Below are 18,437 nucleotides of genomic sequence, written 5' to 3'. Positions count from 1 at the left end.
TTAAAAACGACGACGCTAGTGTAAAGGTTGTACTTGAAAGAGACAAAGACAAGGAAAAAGACAAGTCCTTTAAGCATAGTCAATTCAATACCATGTTCCTTACACAAAACAAGTCTTCCAACAAAGTTTTTGTGGGAAAGTGTTTTCGGTGTGGGGACATGGGTCATTTGGCAAATAATAAGTTATGTCCAGGATGGAAATCTACTTGTAAAAATTGTGGCAGGAAAGGTCATGCCACTAAATGCTGTAGGTCGACCTTGTCTTCAGTTAAAAACAAGGTTAGAGAAGTAGATTGTAATGGTGATGATGAATCAGTAGGAGAAATAGTCATATATGAAAATTGTGTTGAAAAATTGGATGGTCCATTTGAAAATGTATTAGTTAATGGTAAAGAAATACAAATGCTTTTTGACTCGGGTGCAAAAATAACCTTGATACCATTTAAGTTTTGTGAAGAAAACCTAAAAAATGGGGTAAAACTGTTAAAACCTGACATTCAGCCAAAAGGTTACGGTGGTGAGCCAATAAAATTAGCTGGATATTTTTGAGGTTCTATAGACATTAAAGACAGGATTATTGCTGGTAACGTTTGTTTCCTCAAAGGAGATTCATTAATAAGCTGGATACATCAGCGTGATCTTTATGTTTTTCTGGATCCCGATGCCAAGCCAATGGTTTGTTTGAAAGATAAACCTACTGTTAACTCTGTTCAAATTGATTGTGACAATTTGTTGGGAAAGTTCTCTGATGTTTTTAAGAATGAACTTTGGTGTTTAAAAAACTATGTTCATGAGATCAGGTTAAAAGAACATGCTATCCCTAAAGTTGCCAAAGTCCGTAATGTTCCTATGGCCGTCAGAGATAACATGAAACATGAGTTAGATAAACTGATAGCAAATGAGATAATTGAGGAGGTAGAGGCTTCACAGTGGGTTTCCCCTGTTGTAATGGCATGTAATGCCAATGGCGAAGCTCGTCTTTGTGTGAATTTGAGAGACTTAAACAAAGCTGTGGTCGTTGACCACTATCCATTACCCAATATAAGTGAAATGCTTATCATGTTAAATGGTGCAAAGTATTTTTCATCCCTCGATTTAAGTTCGGCTTACCATCTATTCAAACTCACTGAAAAGTCTCAAGATTTGACTACATTCACTACACCCGTTGGTACTTTTAAATTTAAGAGAATGCCATTTGGTCTTATATCAGCAGCTTCAGTTTTTCAGCAAGCAATGGAAAGGATATTGAAGGGTGTAGTGGGAGTAAAAATTTATCAGGATGACATCCTGGTTTCAGGTTCAACAGAGATGGAACATAATGCAAGGCTTTGCGAGGTTTTAGATATCTTATTGAAGTCTGGGTTAACTCTTAAACGAGCAAAGTGCAAGTTTGGAGTTCAAGAAATTTAGTATCTGGAGCATCTCATCACAGGTAATGACATTCAACCCAAGAAATTGTTGGTTGACACTATTGAGAATTTACCTTCTCCAAAGAACAGAGATGAATTAGTTAAGTTTTTGGGAATTGCTGAGTTCTACAATAAGTTACTTCCCAAATTTGCTGAGAGATCAGTATCTTTGAGATCTTTATTAAGGAAAAACACAGAATTTGTATGGTCTAATTTATGTGAAAATGAATTGAATGACATAAAATTCAGTTTGAAGGATGCTTCTAATCTTGGGAGTTTTGATGTCAATGATGACGTTGTTCTAATGACTGATGCCAGCTCCAGAGGATTGGGAGGTGTTTTGTTGCAAAAATCTAGTGGTGTATTTAGAACTATTGCTTTTATTTCAAGAGTTTTACGTGGTGCTGAAAATAATTATTCGGTCATTGAAAAGGAAGCTTTGGCGGTCTTCTGGGCTGTGAGAAAACCTAGGAAGTTTCTTTGGGGGCGAAAATTTGAAATAAAAACGGATCACAAACCTCTCAAAGAGGCGTTTTCAAAAAAAGATGTAGACCAGATTTCCGCTAGAATACGTCGATGGGTAATTTCTCTTCAAGAGTTCGACTTTGAGATAAACTATGTTCCCGGTGCTAGCAATTTGCAAGCAGATTGTCTTTCCAGATTGATTAAGGATTCTGAATCTGAGGAGGATTTTACTGAAGAGAGTGTTGCTGGTGAAGACTTCTATGAAGATTTTAATGTTTGTCTTGTAACTCCAGGAATTATACAAGAGACAGAATGGAAATCTTCACTAGAAAAGGATGTTTGTTTGCAGGAAGTTTTGAAAATGATTTTGGAGGGTTGGCCTGTTAAAAATAAGTGTAAGGCGGGATTAGTACGTTTTTAGGAAGTTAGCAATGAACTTTCCATTTTTGATGGCTTACTTATGAGAGGCAGTAAACTTATACCACCTGAGGATTTGAGACATGTTTTGGTTAGGAGGGCTCATTCCAGTCATATGGGAATTTCAAAAACGAAAGAAAGACTCAGAGAAAGTTTTTGGTGGCCCTCGATGGATTTGATGACAGAGAGGAAAGTTAGAGAATGTGTAGTTTGTGCCAACAGTGATAAGGTATTAAAGTGTAGGACACAGCCCATGGTCATCAGGGAGAGAGCTGTTGGTCCATGGGTTGACATTTCTATGGATATTCTTGGTCCGGTAAGAGTTAGTTCTCAAGATAGGTATGTCTTGATTTGCCTAGATATGTTTTCCCGGTGGCCTGAAATTAAAGTTGTGAACTCCATTGAATCCAATGATGTCATAAAATGTTTAGAGGAACTATTTGAAAGAGAAGGTTTTCCCTCCAGTCTTCTTACAGATAATGGTGTTCAGTTCACCTCTAAGCAAGTTGAAGAGTTTCTAAAAGAAAGAGGGATAAAGCATAAGAAAGCTTCACTCTATCATCCAGAATCTAATGGTGTTGTTGAACGTTTTCTTAAAGTTTTAAAAGAGAGTTTGCAATTGTCTTTTGTTTGCGAGCCCAGTTGGGTTGAAGGTTTGAGAAAGAAAGTGAGAGAGTATAGGTTGACTCCCCATTCAAGTACAGGTGTTTCACCATTTTGTTTATTTAAGGGGAGATTACCTTCTTGTGGAGTAAGTCCTGGTTGGCTTATTGAGAAAAGGTTGAAGATTGCTAAAGATATTTGTGTACCTTCTGGTTGGGAAACAAAAGAGGAAGAAAATAAATTGAAGTCTAAAGCAGGATTTGATGTGAGGAAGGCTGTCAAAGAGACAAAGATTCTGGTAGGAGATTGGGTAAAAATAAAATCTCCCAGAAAAGGGTTAAAGTGTTCTAAATTTGGTAAGCCTTGTCGTGTTAAGAAATTGTTTAAAAATGCAGTGAAAACTGATGACAACAAGATTTGGAACTTGAGCAGAGTCTCAAAATATGTTTCTTTGCCTTAAAGAGATTTAGAAAATATTGCCAATTCTAGAACAAATATTTTGAAGCCTAAAACTTTTGTGTCTGGTGATTTTGCAGTCAGACCTAAACGTGTGCAATGTAAACCAGTCCGCTTGTATGATTATATTTGATTTTTTCTTTGAGTTTTTCAATATATTGCTCTTTTTTTTTTGCTTTTTTTTTTTTTTTTTTGGTTTCCTTTTCAGTTCTGTTTATTATTGGTAGGGAGGTGTGTGGTATCCTAGGTTATGGAACCATCTCCATTTGTGGTTCTGTAACCTAGGAACTTACATTCTGTATCCTAGGAGCTTGGTTGCTCATGATAGCTTTTGTAACTGAAGACTGTTCTCCTGTTGGTTGCTGCCCGGAGCGCTCCTGTGGATGAGGTCTATATGTATTGAACCTGGAATAAATCCTGATTGAAATATATCTGCAGTCTTCTGAATCCTACTTATTACAACAAATGAAATAATTATAGCTGTAAAAATTAGAAATAAAGTTTTGCAAAAACTTGAGGCAAGAGCATGTTGACCATTGTACAGGTACAATGTATTAAAATTTGTCCTTCTAATATCGATTTTCTTTTAGATTACCTCTTATTCGGGTTACCGTGCCCATTCAAAGGATCTCCCTTCAGAGTCAGGTGATCACATCCAACATATGCAGTCCCTTTCTAGCCAGGTATTTATTTATTTTTATTAAACAGTTTTCTTCAGCAGCAGTGATGCATGTGTCAGAGTTTTGTATTTGTAGTGTTTAACATCATACTAAACCATTATCAAGGGGAGTTACACATGGAAGTGAAAGTGAGTGAAAGATACGAACACCTCTTTAGAAAGGGTAATTTTAGGAGATACTAAATCTGTATGGAAACATGGAAATACAGGTACCTTGGATTTACCTGACAGTGGGGTAGTCAGTTTATGCACATCTTTCTATGTGAGATGCCAGACCTGATCCACTCAATCACATATGTGGTTCTTGCCTCTACGCCTGAGCAGAAGAATGGTCTGGGCATCCACTGTCTGTTTGACTGCATGCATTATGCATTTAAATGATCTGAAGCATCACAAAAATGCTTAAATTGGGTATGATTAAGTGTGTCTAATTGGAATATGCATCCTGGACACAGTAAGTCTGAGAAAAAAAGTTTGTGAAAAGGTAGAGGGATCCTGTCATCGGGGCACCCAAAGATGAGCTGAACAGATAATTCTCCAAGGAGTAGCAGACTTACAGCCTTATTTAAAGTTTGGCGGACAGTATGTGACACTGCACCTTATACTGGGTTGTAAAGGAAACAACATAGAACAGTTTTTTCCTCTTAGGCTTATCCTTTTATTTATCTTATTGAATTATCAAGTCATTCATAGGTTTTATTTTTTCCTTTTCCCCTCTTTCTGGTCTTCGGAACTGCTTCAGGACCCGTCTCAGCGCTGCGACCCCTCGGAGACGAAAATGTGGCTCGAATCAGTGGTTTATTCTCTTCTCAGTCAACATCAGAGTAGGAAGTGAAGAGGTACATTCTTTCACCCAAAACCAACACCAGTGAATTCCTTTTAGTTCCCCTCCCTTCCGTTTCTCCCAGTGCAGACCTTTTTCTAGCATTTGGCTTCCCTTCTTTTATTTAAATGCACCCCGTAAACAGCCACGCACCTGCGAGAGCCACATCCCCTTTGGGACGCGGCGGGACACTTCTTGTTCTTTCTCGGATCTCTCGTCTTCGGCTCTTCTGACAAGGTAGACTTTCATCGCTGCTTCACTCGGCATTGTTTCGGTTTTCCAAAAACTCTCCTGACTGCGTTTGAGGCTTAAGTCTCTTCCGGCCTTCACGGCTATGTGCGAGGTTAAGTTCGCTTCCCAGTCTTTTCTTAAAGAGCCCCTGTCATCCGCGGTATCTCCCTGCGATGTTTCTATTCCGCTCTTATCCTCAATCTGCAGGAGGCTGTTGTGCCTTCCAGTTGCCTTGGGACGGCGCTCAAGCTCAGGATCATCGGAGCCATATGTGGGCTATAAGGAGGGGAATGGAGAAATACAAGGAGGTATCACATCTGTCTCATCCTCCTTAACATTGATGTTAACGGGCACTTTGTGACACAGTACTACACCACAATAGTGGCAGGGTACCTTGTCAGCCAAATTCTTGGACTACCTGCTCTATATCGAGTGAGGTGAACCGTCATCCTTCTTGTGGCAGGGCAGCCTCCGCCCCCCCTGGCAGAAACCTTAGACCGATGGCCCCACCAATATTGGGTCGTCAGTCTAAGTACTTTAGACCATCCACTCTGTTTAGAGTGAACATTCTGACATACTTCTTTCCTGTTTGGGACCGTCATAAAAAGCTTGCGATCACAAACCATTAAAATATACAAATGAACCTCACATACTGTGAGAACACTCGTGGGGTGGTAGGGCCATTTTTAAAATTTTTCAGGATCAGACTCCCTCTGTGAGAATTTGTTTAAAAAAAAAAAAAATCTCTGCTTCGTGGCCACATTAACCATAGAGGCCACTCAGAAAAGCTGCAGTGCCTTCAGAAGAGCCACCCTTTCCATTACTTTCCTACCAAGTAAGCAGAGAGATCTAAATATGGCAGCATTTCAAACTGTCCTCAAACCCTGGATAATTATTTTGATTAAGGACAAACCTTATACTGGGTTGTAATGACCGATGCAACCCTCACATGCTGGCGGTAGATCTGTGATCCTAAACAACACATGGCTCGGATGACATCTATTCTGATGAAAAAAATAATCTGATAGCGACTTCTAGCTGAAGATTCCTTACCTTGGAAGTATCCCCAGGCGTCAGACTGGATCTGGAATGTTTTTCGTGAACAGTATCACTGTGCGCATGTATGTGGCATTGTTTGGTTCCATGTGGCATAACCGCACCTAAAGTGACATGCGCTCGGCCTATATAGGTGCCACTGCTGCATGCTGATATCAGTTTGTTTCTTTCTGCACCAGTCAGCGCAGCCCTGGAGGAGAGGTACTTGCAGTCTAGTGAGACTGACTCTGAGGCTGCTGGGCCTCATGTTCTCCTTTATCATGCTAGGGACACATGCCCCTTGGCATATGCGGGCTCTGCAGTGGAACCTGAAGTTCCAGTGGGCACCCCATCAGCGGAATCTCTCCAGTTTGGTCCAGATCTCAAAGAGCACTGCAAAAGATCTGTAGTGGTGGTTAACAAACCACGACTGGGTCAGCGACAGACCTCTCTTCCTTCCCCAGCCAGAGCTGACTGTAGTGACAGATGCGCCACTCCTGGTTTGTGGCAGCCATCTGGGAGAGGTGGAGATCAGATGACTCTGGCCCCTGGTGGAATCAGGACTCCACACTGCTGGCATTGAAAGACTTTACACCCTTAAAGATAGGCTAGTGCAGGTGTTCATGGACAACACCACCAACATGTGGGTGTGGGATGGGGTCACGGACCTTTTGTCAAGAGGCCCTGCATCTCTGGACATGCTGGAACATCAGGCCATTTTCCCTGATGGTTCAATACCTGACAGGTTCTCTGAATGCCAGTGCAGACAAACTGAACTGGTGATGCCTAGCTAACCATGAATGGCGTCTCCATCCGGAGGTGGTGCAATGTCTCTATCAGCAGTGGGGAGAACCTTGGTTAGATCTGTTCACCATTGCCGAGAATATGCAATGTCAGCAATTCTGCATGCTGGAGTTTCCAAGGCAGCTCTTGCTCACAGACGCTTTTCGTCTCAAGTGAAAATGAGGCCTCCTGTACGCCTTTCTGCCCATATCACTCCTGCCCAGAGTTCTGAAGAAGATGGGGAACGACCGGGCTCAAGTCAGCTTTGTGGCTCCAGTCTGGGCTCTGAGAGTCTGGTATCCCGAGCTGTTGAGCATGGCCATCGGTCCTCTGATCAGGCTGTCCCTTCAGGAGAATCTTCTGAGCTGCTCCATAACTGTCCCTTCTGGCTCCTTACAATCAAGGCGGTCTTTCTAGTGGCAATAACATGTATCTGGAGGGTCAGTGAGCTCCAGGCCTTGTCATCTAAGCCTCCGTACCTCACCTTCTTCCCAGACATGCTGGTCCTTTGCACTAGAGCTTCCTTTCTCCCGAAGGTGGTCACACCCTTTGATGTAGGCAAGTTCATCACACTGCCTACCTTTTACACTCCGCCTCATCCTTCTAAGGAAGAGGAGTGACTCAACTGGCTGGACCTAAAAAGAGCATTGACTTTTTACCTTCTCCGCAGAAAAAGAGTTCCAGTTGGATGACCCAGGGGGTATGTCGGAGCCCAGAAAGGTAAGGCGGTACAGAACAGACCATCTCCTGATGGATTGTGCTCTGTATCACAATCTCCTATGCGTTGGCCTAGAAGCAACCCCTTGAGGGCTTCCATGCTCATTCCACTAGAACCAAGTCTTTGGCCACTGCATTAGCTTGCAGAGTCCTGGACATCTGCCAGCAATGTGGGTATCTCTGCACATGTTTACCAGGCACGTTTGCCTGGGCAGTCAGGTGCGTAGGTCCTGCAGGACTTTCTAGTGTGAATTTGCTCTGCAGATTCACCTCCAGAGAGGTATTGTTTGGGTATCTTATCTAAGGTATTGAATCTGCAGCTAGCAGTCTCCATCAGATGAACAAGTTGCTTACCTTCGGTAACCCCTTAGCTCGTAGAGACTGTATTTAGCCTACAATTCCTACCAACCTACCTATCCTCCACATTGGGCGAACGGATTATAGACTTACGACTGTTTCCCCTTTAAGGACCCTAGTTTTTACACACTAGTGATCGTGTACTTCGTGGCTCCGTGCTTCTAGCATTGAAAGTCGCAAAAAGAAACTGACGTCCGCGTATATAGGCATGTCACTTATGGGGGAAGACACCATCCGTAGCTGAACTTACAGGCTCGCAGGCGTACTGCTCACACAAAAAAATTCCAGATCCAGTCTGATGCCTGGGTATAATTCTAAGGTAAGGAGCCACAGCTAGAAAGTCTCTCCCAGATAAGGTGTTACCGAAGGTATATATATTTTTTATCTGACAATTCTTTAATTTCCGATGCTGCTTGGAAATGGAGATTCCTCTTTGTAGAATTCTCTCCAGGCCCCAGACTAGATCTGGAAATGTTCCTATAGCAATGCTCCATTCCTCCACTAGCAATGGCACTAGGAGGCTCTGCGCTGGTTCCATTTCTCCCCAGAATTGACAAGCAAAGCTACAAATAAGTGCCACCCGTCCGCTCTGACATAATTTCCTTCCTTTCACCACTTTAAGACTCTCATCTGGAGTTTCACTCTCAGTTTTGTCGGTCTTTCAATTACTTCTGAACAAAATTCAGTCTGCTAAGGAATAATGTGTGTCTGGCTTCGGAGCACAACTTCAAGTTGTGCAATTAATGCGCCCTCATGCACCTCCACTCAATTTACACAAGTTGCGGTTATGGTCTCGGTCCACCAAGCAGTCAATTTCGCGGTCGAAATCCTCCAGTAAGTCCAAATCTAAATCCAAACACAAAAATAAAAAAGCAAAATGGGACTCAGCCCTATACCACCATTGTATGCAAAGTTGTGGTACGGGATTACTAAAGCACAGTTGTTCGCCTTAGAGCCTGACTTTTACCCAGTGCTTCTACAAGGGCGGACACACTAGCTGAGACATAATTACCATTTTGTTTCCGATTCTGAACAAGGGACACCCCAAGGTGAAAATGATGGTGAGAGGTGGATTGTCTTCCTCCCCTATCACTATACAAGTTTGCATTGATTTTATAAGAGGTCAGCGTGTTTTCTACCTCCTGTGAGGTAGGGTTTGATTCGCTGCTGGGGCGCCAACAAAAAAACGTGCATTTTATGTAGCAGTGGTGTAAGTTGAGGTTTAAGATTTACAGCTTCCCCAGTCGAGATAAAAACAATCCTCTAAGAAAATTCTGTAGCCTGGGCCAGCCAAGTCTGAGCCATTAGTTACCTTTAGTGAGGCCCCGACTGATACCTTGATGGGCACTTGGTCAAATTCCTGTTCTTGCCTGCCAGTGAATGGCAAGTGACCAGGTGTAAACACAAACATGGTGATTAATGGAATGCTTGAATTAATCTCAGTCACTGGCAATCGCTCGGGCCACATCCCAATCCATCATTTTTTGGCCACAATGGCACCTCAGTTTGGACCCAGCCATTCGTACATCAGTCTTGACTATGCTTCTCATGGAAACAGTCCAGCCTGAACTGCAAGGATTGGTTCTCCCTGAACCAGAGCACAAGCAACTTAGGAATGGTTTCGCCCTTATTAGGGCTCTTCAGCCAGGTTTGGCATGGTTACAGTGGCACAGTGAGCCCAGGACCTACTTCTGAGCATACCCGGCAACTTAGGGCATCAAATGCAAGCACAAACAAGGTGATTGATGGAATGCTGGAATTAATCTCAGCCACTGGCAATCGCTCGGGCCACATCCCAATCCATCATTTTTTGGCCACAATGGCACCTCAGTTTGGACCCAGCCATTCGTACATCAGTCTTGACTATGCTTCTCATGGAAACAGTCCAGCCTGAACTGCAAGGATTGGTTCTCCCTGAACCAGAGCACAAGCAACTTAGGAATGGTTTCGCCCTTATTAGGGCTCTTCAGACAGGTTTGGCACGGTTACAGTGGCACAGTGAGCCCAGGACCTCTGAGCATACCCGGCAACTTAGGGCATCAAATGCAAGCACAAACAAGGTGATTGATGGAATGCTGGAATTAATCTCAGCCACTGGGAATCGCTCGGGCTGCATCCCAATCTACCATTTTTCGCCTGCAATGCCACTTCAGTTTGGACCCAGCCATATGCAAATCAGTCTTGACCATGCTTCTCATGGGAGCAGTCCAGCCTGACCTTCCAGGCAAGGGCCTTCCTGAAACAGAACAGAAGCTACCTTGGGCTATGATCCTAATGTTCCAGCCTTGTTCTTGGATTACAGTGAGCGCAGGTCTAAGGCTTCTTGGCCTCCTGCATCCTCCTTGTATGCTATGCTAGGTGGCATATGTGAGTTCTGCAACAGAATCTGAAGTTCCAGTTAGCCCACCTTTCAAGAAATCGATCGGATGCCATCCAGATATTTGAGGCAATGGCACATGATATGCAGTGCTATCTGCTCAAATAAAATTGGGACAACAGTAGGCCTCTCTCACTTCCCCTCCTAGAGCTGATGGCGGTCACAAGTGCATTACTGCTGGCTGGGGTAGGTCATCTGGGGGAGGTGGAGATCAGGGGACTCTAGACTTTGACAGAAGCCTGATTCCATATCATTCTGTTAGAGTTGCAGGCCATTCATCTATCTCTGAAAGTCTTTCTATCTCTATCAAGTAGAAGCTGGAGCAGGTTCTCATGGACAACACTACTACCATGTGGCATTGCAACAAGCATAGAGGAGTGGGGTCCTGAGTCCTGTACCAGGAGGTTCTACACCTCTGGAGTTGGTTGGAGTATCAGGGTATTTTTCAGATTGCGAACCACGTGGCAGGGTCTTTGAATTCCATAGAGAACCTGTTAAGCAGGCTGCGTGTAGATTACAAGTGGCGTCTGCATTCTGCGGCAATACATGGCATCTTCTAGCTGTAGGGAGAACCCTGGATGGATCTTTTTGCCATGGTTCAGAACATGCAGTGTCAAGAGTTTTGCATGTAGGAGTTTCCGTGAGAACATGTTCTAGGAGATATATTCCAAATGGAAAGGGACTTCTGCAAGCCTTTTTGTGCCTGCCTTTCCTGCCCTGGGTTCTTAAAACGATCAGGAATGACCAGGCCCAAATCATCCTAGTGGCTTCTGATTGGGCCAGGAGATTGTGGTACCTTGAACGTCTGGGCATGAGCATCTGCCCTCTTATCAGCTTATCACTTAGTGGTGGTCTTGTGTTGCAGCAGCCGGGAAGAGTCCTCACCCGATTCTGCGCAATCTATATTTTCATGCATGGAGATTGAGCTGCAGCAGTTGACTGTTTGAAATTCTGCCTGAAGTGTTGGATGTCATCCTTGGCGAAAGTTCCAAAGGGGCTGGCCCCGGGCATCAGTTGTCACAGTAATACAATACCCCATTCTGTGAGAGCGTGCATGGGAACAGCAAGGGAATTACAAAGTAGTATAGCATACTCACCTCCATCTTACACCCCCCAATCTGTGGAAGAATATCCCTCCCCTCCCAAAAACCGCAAAGAAAGAAAACAACCAATCTGGAAATATCCCAAGGATGACGCAGTGAGTCAGGTGGTCACCCCATCCCAGAGCAGAGACAAGTGGCCTGGTTGCTTACATTTTCTCTGACTGATTTAACCTGGGGCAATAACGTGTAATGCAGTCCACAAAAGGATGAAGGATGAAGACCATAAATTTGACATAGATCAAGGGCCGATGAAGCAGGCAACACAACTCATATCACTTAACTGAGTTAACACATGTCTTGCAGTCAATAAGACACATTATCATTAGCGCTAAGATGAATTCCTTGGCATTGGGATCCCACTCCGGATTTTTGCATGAATGCTTGCAGCAGAACGTGCCGGTCAGCTTGGAAGCCAAGAAAAACTGTGTTTATCCATTGGTGGTAACTAGTAATTTGGCTGGGTAGAGAAGAGCATAAGGGAAGCCTATTTTAACAGCAGGCACTTAGACTGGAGGAATTCCCTGCGGGCAGGTTGCACAGTGAAAATGAAACCTGGGTATATTGAAATTTTGTTCCCTTGGGAATGCAGTTCCCCTTTCGCCTGTGTGAGCCGCAGGATGGTATCCCATCCCTGAGATGGGCTTGATCTCCGAGCAGGGGGCGTGGCTCCATGGAACTATGAACTTGCTCCACTGAGAATAAGGCCGCAATCCGATCCCCAAAAAGGTTGTTAATTAGGGTTTCCAGATAATCCTTTGTCATGTTTATAGCTGTAGACACAGGTAGGTCAAGGACCCTATAATGGTTTCTCTTGGAGCACTCCCCCAAGTCTTAATTGTTTGTTTAATTACAGCTAGAACTCTCTCCATTTTGCATCGTGGCCCCACCCCTCGCTTCAGACCTCTGCTGTTTAAGGTGCCTTAGTCTGTGGTCAGTTTGAAAAGGCGGTGGCTCATGCGCTCTAGTCGATTGGTAAGCGTGTCTATCTTTGAGTGAATTGTTCTAAGACTTTTCTGCATGTCGGCAAGCAGGGTTCTGAGATCTAAAACCTCAGATTGTTTACTGCAATCTCCCTTAAGGGGCACCCACCACTGGTTTCCTCTCTGTCTCGCGGGTTGCTTTTTTTTAATATCAAACATCAACTTGATGATTATCAGTTTTTCCCTTTGTGCAATCTTCTGCAGATGGCCTGGCTTTCCAGCCAGTAGTGATGGGTTCCTTTGAGGTTTTCGTCCCTGCCTCACCCCAAGTCTAGAGGGCACGAGCAGACCCAGATCAAGTAGGGCAGGATTGTTTAGCCACCCTCCTCTCAGATTTCAGGACTTAATTGAAAGCCCCGCCAGCAAGAGAACCGGGCCATTTCACCTTCTGGGTGCTGTCATGACCCCTGAGATCCGGCCGATCTCTAAGTTAGGAGGAACTGAAGCCAGAGGCCCAGAGCAAGCTTTCTCCATCGGCGCCACCAGGGCCCCTGCGATGCAGCCAACCAAACAGGCGGGATGGAGGAAACCCCAGTCAGGACCTCTACAATAAGGCGGCTCCACATTCTGCGAACGCTGACAGACTTCTCAGCTCCTCTTCCCGGCCTCATCCATAAGCCAGGTGCTGGACGTGCAATCAGTCACATGGACAATTTCTAAGCATGCCATAACTGATATGTACCTAGAAACACACTGAGAATGTTATTGTATAATTTAAACAATCAGTATATTATCTCTTTTTTCTTTTTGGTATGAAAGGCTGTCACATAAACAATTCAATCAATGGAAAGTAACTAGCAAGTGACTTTTGGTGAGTAAGTGAAAAAGGTGTGATATAGTGGGTGAAATATATGCAGTAAGGAAAACTTGCAACAGAATAAAATGTATGAATCAATAAACAGCCATCCTTATACAAAGTAATGTCAAACCCCTAGTCTAATTCATATTCCTACTTTGGGATGAGGAAACTGTAGGACATGGATTAATGCGAGGCATCGACGTTCCGTCCCAGGGACAGGCGTTTCTCAACAAACGTCACAGCGGGTCTTCTTCAGGACAGTAAGGTGGAAGAGGCCAGCCAAGTGCAGTGGTGATTTCCATGTAATCTGTTTGAGAAAAGCAAGAGGAAAGGTTGTGGGCGCGGGCCGAGAGGCCCAAGGACTTGGCCGTAGCCCTGGAGTCCTTAAACCGCTCCAGCGCACAATCCGCTTTGTCGCCAAAAAGGCGACTGCCATCGAAGGGCATGTCCATGAGGGTGCTCTGGACATCCCCTGAAAAACTCGTGGACCGCAGCCAGTCGTGGCGACGAAGCGCCACCGTGGTCGACATTGCCCTGCCCAGCGAGTCCATTGTGTCCAGTCCACATCGGATTGCATGCCGTGCCGCCTCCCGCCCCTCTGCAAGAGCCTGGGCGAGCCGTGTCCGGGCCTCCTCCGGACACTGGGGCAGCATGTCCTCCACCGTATCCCACAGAGAGTGGGAGTAACGGTCCAAAAGGCACGCGGTGTTGATAGACCGCAACCCCAAACTAAGAGAGGAGAACAGTTTCTTCCCAAACTGTTCTAACCTTTTGGATTCCCGATCCGGGGGAGCGGACGAGAAGGAGGTCTGGGAGGTAGAGGCCTGGATAACCAGGCTCTCGGGCGTGGGGTGCATGGACAGAAAAGTGGGGTCGCACGGTGCAGGGCGGTGGCGCCGGGCCATATTCCGGCCCACAGGAGGAACTGTGGAGGGCTTGGACCAGGTGCCCTTCAGAACGTCAATCAGTGCTTCATTAAACTGCAGCAGAGGCTCCGAGGAGGCACGGCCGGAGGAGAGATGAAGCCAGTGTCAGGGGAGGTGTCAAAACCACTCGCATCCCCCAGTTCATCTGCCCAGTCCTGAGATAACTGGCCCTGCCGGGCCAGAGGGTCCTCAGACCCCTCCCAGTCATCACCATCATCCGATTCCTGGTATACAGGTGGAAGGATCGGAGCCGGGCGGAAGATGAATCTGTCACCCATCGGCGTCGGATGCGGCGCCGCTCCGACGCCGGGCCCGGACCGGGACTAAACCGGGGAACGGCGTCGTCCGAAGGTGGCGCCGGGGGCGGCACCGGAGGAGTTGACGGAGGGGTCGAGAGGCCGACCGGCGCCGACTTGGATCCAGGCCTGGATCCCCCGGGGGCCTGCGGCATCGGCACCGGAGGCGACGACGGCGCCGGGGCCGGAGCCGCCGGCTCGCTAGGCCTCCCAGTCGAGCCTGCAGGGCCCGAAGGCGCACCGGCAGGCGTCGACGGCGGAGCCAGGTTCCTCATGGCCGCGAGGAAGTCCCTGACCTCCGCCAGAGTCACGTCAGACCCAGGGACCGGAGGGTATGGGGTCGGACGAGACTCCTGTGGCTCTGACGGAGCCGCGCAGGTGGTGCCACCCGAACCCTCAGCCGAGTCGCTTGACCGGCGAGGGGAGCCCGAAGAGCGATGTCGCCTCTTCGACTTCTTGCTATGCTTCGACTTACCGTATCGTGAAGACTTCGACCCCAACGAGCGGTGATGGCTGCGGCTCCGCGACCGGTCCCTCGACCTCCTCCTCGACCGGGCCCTTGAGCGTCGTGGAGCCGACTGCCGGAACTCGATCAGCTTGCGGGACCGCTCCCGCCTAGCCTTCGATGTCAAGGCCCGGCAGTCGAGGCACGACTCTGCATCGTGGTCAGGCCCAAGGCAATAGAGGCACCGGCGGTGGTGATCCGTGACCGACATCAGTCGGTGACATCGGCGCTTACTGGCACGGAAAAAAGAAGAAGTGACGTCAGCGGGCGAGGGCGGTGTCTAAGTAGTCCGACGACCTCATCCCGGCGATCACGACGTCGACGACGGACGTGGAGCCGCAGACGACGCCTAGCGACGCGCAAGGGTATTGCTGATGAAAAATCTTTCCGGATCCAGCCTGACACCTGGGGATAGTCTAAGGTGAGGAATCTAACTAATTAATGTTTCTTACAGATATATCATTACCGAAGGTAAGTAACTTGTTCTTTATTGCACGATGATTTAAGATTTTTTTTATTTTTTTTTTGCAGTATGGTTTTACATTTTGGCCCTTTTTTTGATTTAATGTGCCAGATTTTATCGTGCTCACATTTCAGCAGGTTTTTATTTTACTTGGTCTGTTTTTTCAGTTAGATGTAATCATTATTTCTTTTCTGTGATGCTGTCATGCAACTTGCAATATTGGTCTCCGAATCCTCTCATTGCACCCTACTTGGATCTTGCCAGATCTTGGGGAAGAAGCAGTTGGGTGGTCCTAGGGTAGTTTGCTTTAATGTGTTTACTTGCTTGTTGGCAGATTTAATTTTAGAGGATCATTAGGGTGTATACTTTTAAGTTCTTTTTCCTTTTTAAAGCTGTTTCACCCCATCAAGTGCATTTTATACCCCCTGCCCTGATTCTACTTAATTGAACTCCACAATCTTTAGGCCCAGTGTAGTTGTGAGAGTATATACAATAATATTCATCATGTAGGCCTTTTTGTCTGCAAATGGTAGGGGGTGGACTGCATACTGGTTGTCCTTTTTGAAGTTAAGACCAGCCATCTCTAGGTCGAGCACATGGAGATGCTGGACATTTCCTTTCCTCATTTATAGGACTTGTGTTCGTCTGCTTCACTGTGTTTGAAATCGAGAATCTCTGGAGCATGGTGCATATCCATATGGCACAACATGGTCATGAAAGCACAAGGTGGAGGAGTCCCTACAGGCTGTGCATTTTCTTCAGCGGATGTTTAGATGTGGTGGGTAACTCCAGTACTGCGGAAGAGGTTACTCTGAGCACCATGAAAGCCCCCTCGGCCCCATTTTCGTCTGTTGCTATCGGGTATCTGTCAACAGGATGTTTGTTGATTCAGCTTATTCGCTTGAATAAACAAAAGCATCTGGTCCCATTCTGATTTAGCAAAAAGCCACCAAGACACACATTCATGGATTTGAAGAATATTTTGAACTTTAAATAAAGTTAAAAAAATTTTGGCCAATATTTCGCCCTCAGCTAAAACTGATTGTGTCAAAGCACTAACTTTTACTTCATGTGGACTTTGATGAGATACTTCACACAAGTTTTGACATTGAGGTTTGCTAGTGGCAAAACGTTTGCTATGGCTCGAGAATAGCCTTGGACCTGGAGAGTATTTGCTCTTGTGAGAGAGGTGAAGGAGGGGATTTGAGCAGCCTGGCTATGAGAGTGGCAGACTTCTGAGTGGCTTTTGTGCAAGTTATGCACACTAAACGTCTACATAGTGGTAGCTTTAGTGGACAGACCTGTTTGCTAACTAGATGCCTCACAACCAAGCTGACAAGAATTGCCATAGCAATCCAAGCATCACCTCTGGTCATGGAGTGGCAGAGATCATTTCCTGCCTACATCTATGGTGAGCTGCACTGTCCATTAGCTGCTCAGTAAGCTTAGAGGTGCCTTAACTGATTCTTTCTAATTTACAATCAAAGAGAGGTATTTCAGATGTACCTCTCATGTTGGTGGTGTGTTCAATTGACAGGAGCCAGTCACTTTGACCTTTTAAAGCACATCTCTACCTAGCGTTGAAAGGTATTGCTTTTTAAAGTCACAATGAGACTCATCCTACTTTGCGACTCCCAGCGTAACTCTTTAAGCCTGTGGTCTCACTGGGTGCCCCCAGATGCATTGGACTCTTTTGTTTTTTTGTTAAAAGAATAAGGAATGCGTATTGTCTATTTTGAGGTACGGGCGTGTAAGGTTTGATAGCTAGCCAAGGTGAAAGTTTTTACAGAGCACAAAGAATTGGGCATTTTCTTTAGATCATTACTTTAGCTCACATAAAACATACTCCTTCTGACCCAAGTGTGGGAAATTGAGCTAAAATGTATTACACATTTGCACTTCACCATACTAGTGGGTGAGCTGTAAGAGTATTGTGCTTTATACACAGAGAGGGAGCATGATGCTGGGACTGGTGCGACAAATTTGGCCATGACAGTGCCCCTTTGTATAGGAGTGTCACGGTCCGATGTGATGAGACCTCGTTTACCTTAATCTGTTCTACACACACCTTCATCTTGAACTTCTGTAGTACCCTCTGCACGGTGCCCATGCTAGAACTGAACATAGTGCCACTGGGATGCACATCAAGAGACTGGAGAGGAGAGGGCAGACTGTAGGGATATTGGAGGAGGGCTGCTGACAGCCAGTGGTGCAGTGATTAGTGAGTGAAAAGTAGGCATTCACAGTGGGCTTAAAGAGTAGATGCACTGCACGTGCACTCCAGTACCAAGAAAGGGTATGCACTGCTGCTTTATGGAGCATGATAGATCTCTAAAGGTCTTGTGCTCGATACTTTGCTTTTTTATCAGCAGGCCACTGGCTCAAATCCTGGAGCTTCTACTGGTTGCACACCTTTCTGGACACAGTGGAAATGAAAGATCACAACAAAATGTTGGGCAGTTTGACGATAGCACCATGGAGATACACTCAAAGACTGTTGCCACAGATGCTTGCTCATCTTGCTACTGCCAACATTTTCCTTGGAGCCCGAAGTGCAGGCAAAATTAATAGTTGACTTTATAAGAAAAAATAAAATGAGAACGCACACTTGGAATCGACATTGTCTCTGAAGAAAACACAGGTTTTTTTCAGGTGTAAGTGAACAATGTGTATAGGCTTTGAGCAGTCACTCAAAGTGAAAGGAGCTAATGGGTGAGGTGGGTAGAAGCAAAATATGAATAACAATTAAACAGATAAGTGAATGATATCCACTTGAAGATGTATTATGTAACTTTGATCCAGCTTTGGTTTGTCTTGAACTTAGTAATGTAGATACTTGTTTTTCCGGCCTCTACTGTTCACAAAGCGGCATTCATCTAGCCACAACTCAGGAACTTGTCATGGAGACTGCTCTTCAGCCAGAATCTTACCTTAACTTGTTGAGGTTTCGAAATAAACATATGTAATTAAGTGTTAGTGTGAGGTACAAGTGCTTAATGGTGAAAGAAACGTTT

The 18,437-nt window shown here is 45.5% G+C and overlaps 1 protein-coding gene across 2 annotated transcripts in view; it reads left to right on the top strand.

Annotated features, from left to right (window-relative positions):
- SEC31B (SEC31 homolog B, COPII component) overlaps positions 1-18,437 on the top strand; it is a 1,155,786-nt gene that overhangs the window by 373,245 nt on the left and 764,104 nt on the right. For both annotated transcript variants that reach the window (XM_085603885.1, XM_085603887.1), the window contains exon 13: positions 3,940-4,032. In XM_085603885.1, the coding sequence (XP_085460011.1) occupies positions 3,940-4,032 (93 nt within the window). The remainder of the gene's footprint in view (positions 1-3,939; positions 4,033-18,437) is intronic.

Source organism: Triturus cristatus, chromosome 1_2, assembly GCF_964204655.1.
Source record: "Triturus cristatus chromosome 1_2, aTriCri1.1, whole genome shotgun sequence".
Classification (NCBI taxonomy): domain Eukaryota; kingdom Metazoa; phylum Chordata; class Amphibia; order Caudata; family Salamandridae; genus Triturus; species Triturus cristatus.
The sequence above is the reverse complement of the archived record's forward strand: the minus strand, read 5'-3'. Positions and strand labels throughout refer to the sequence as shown.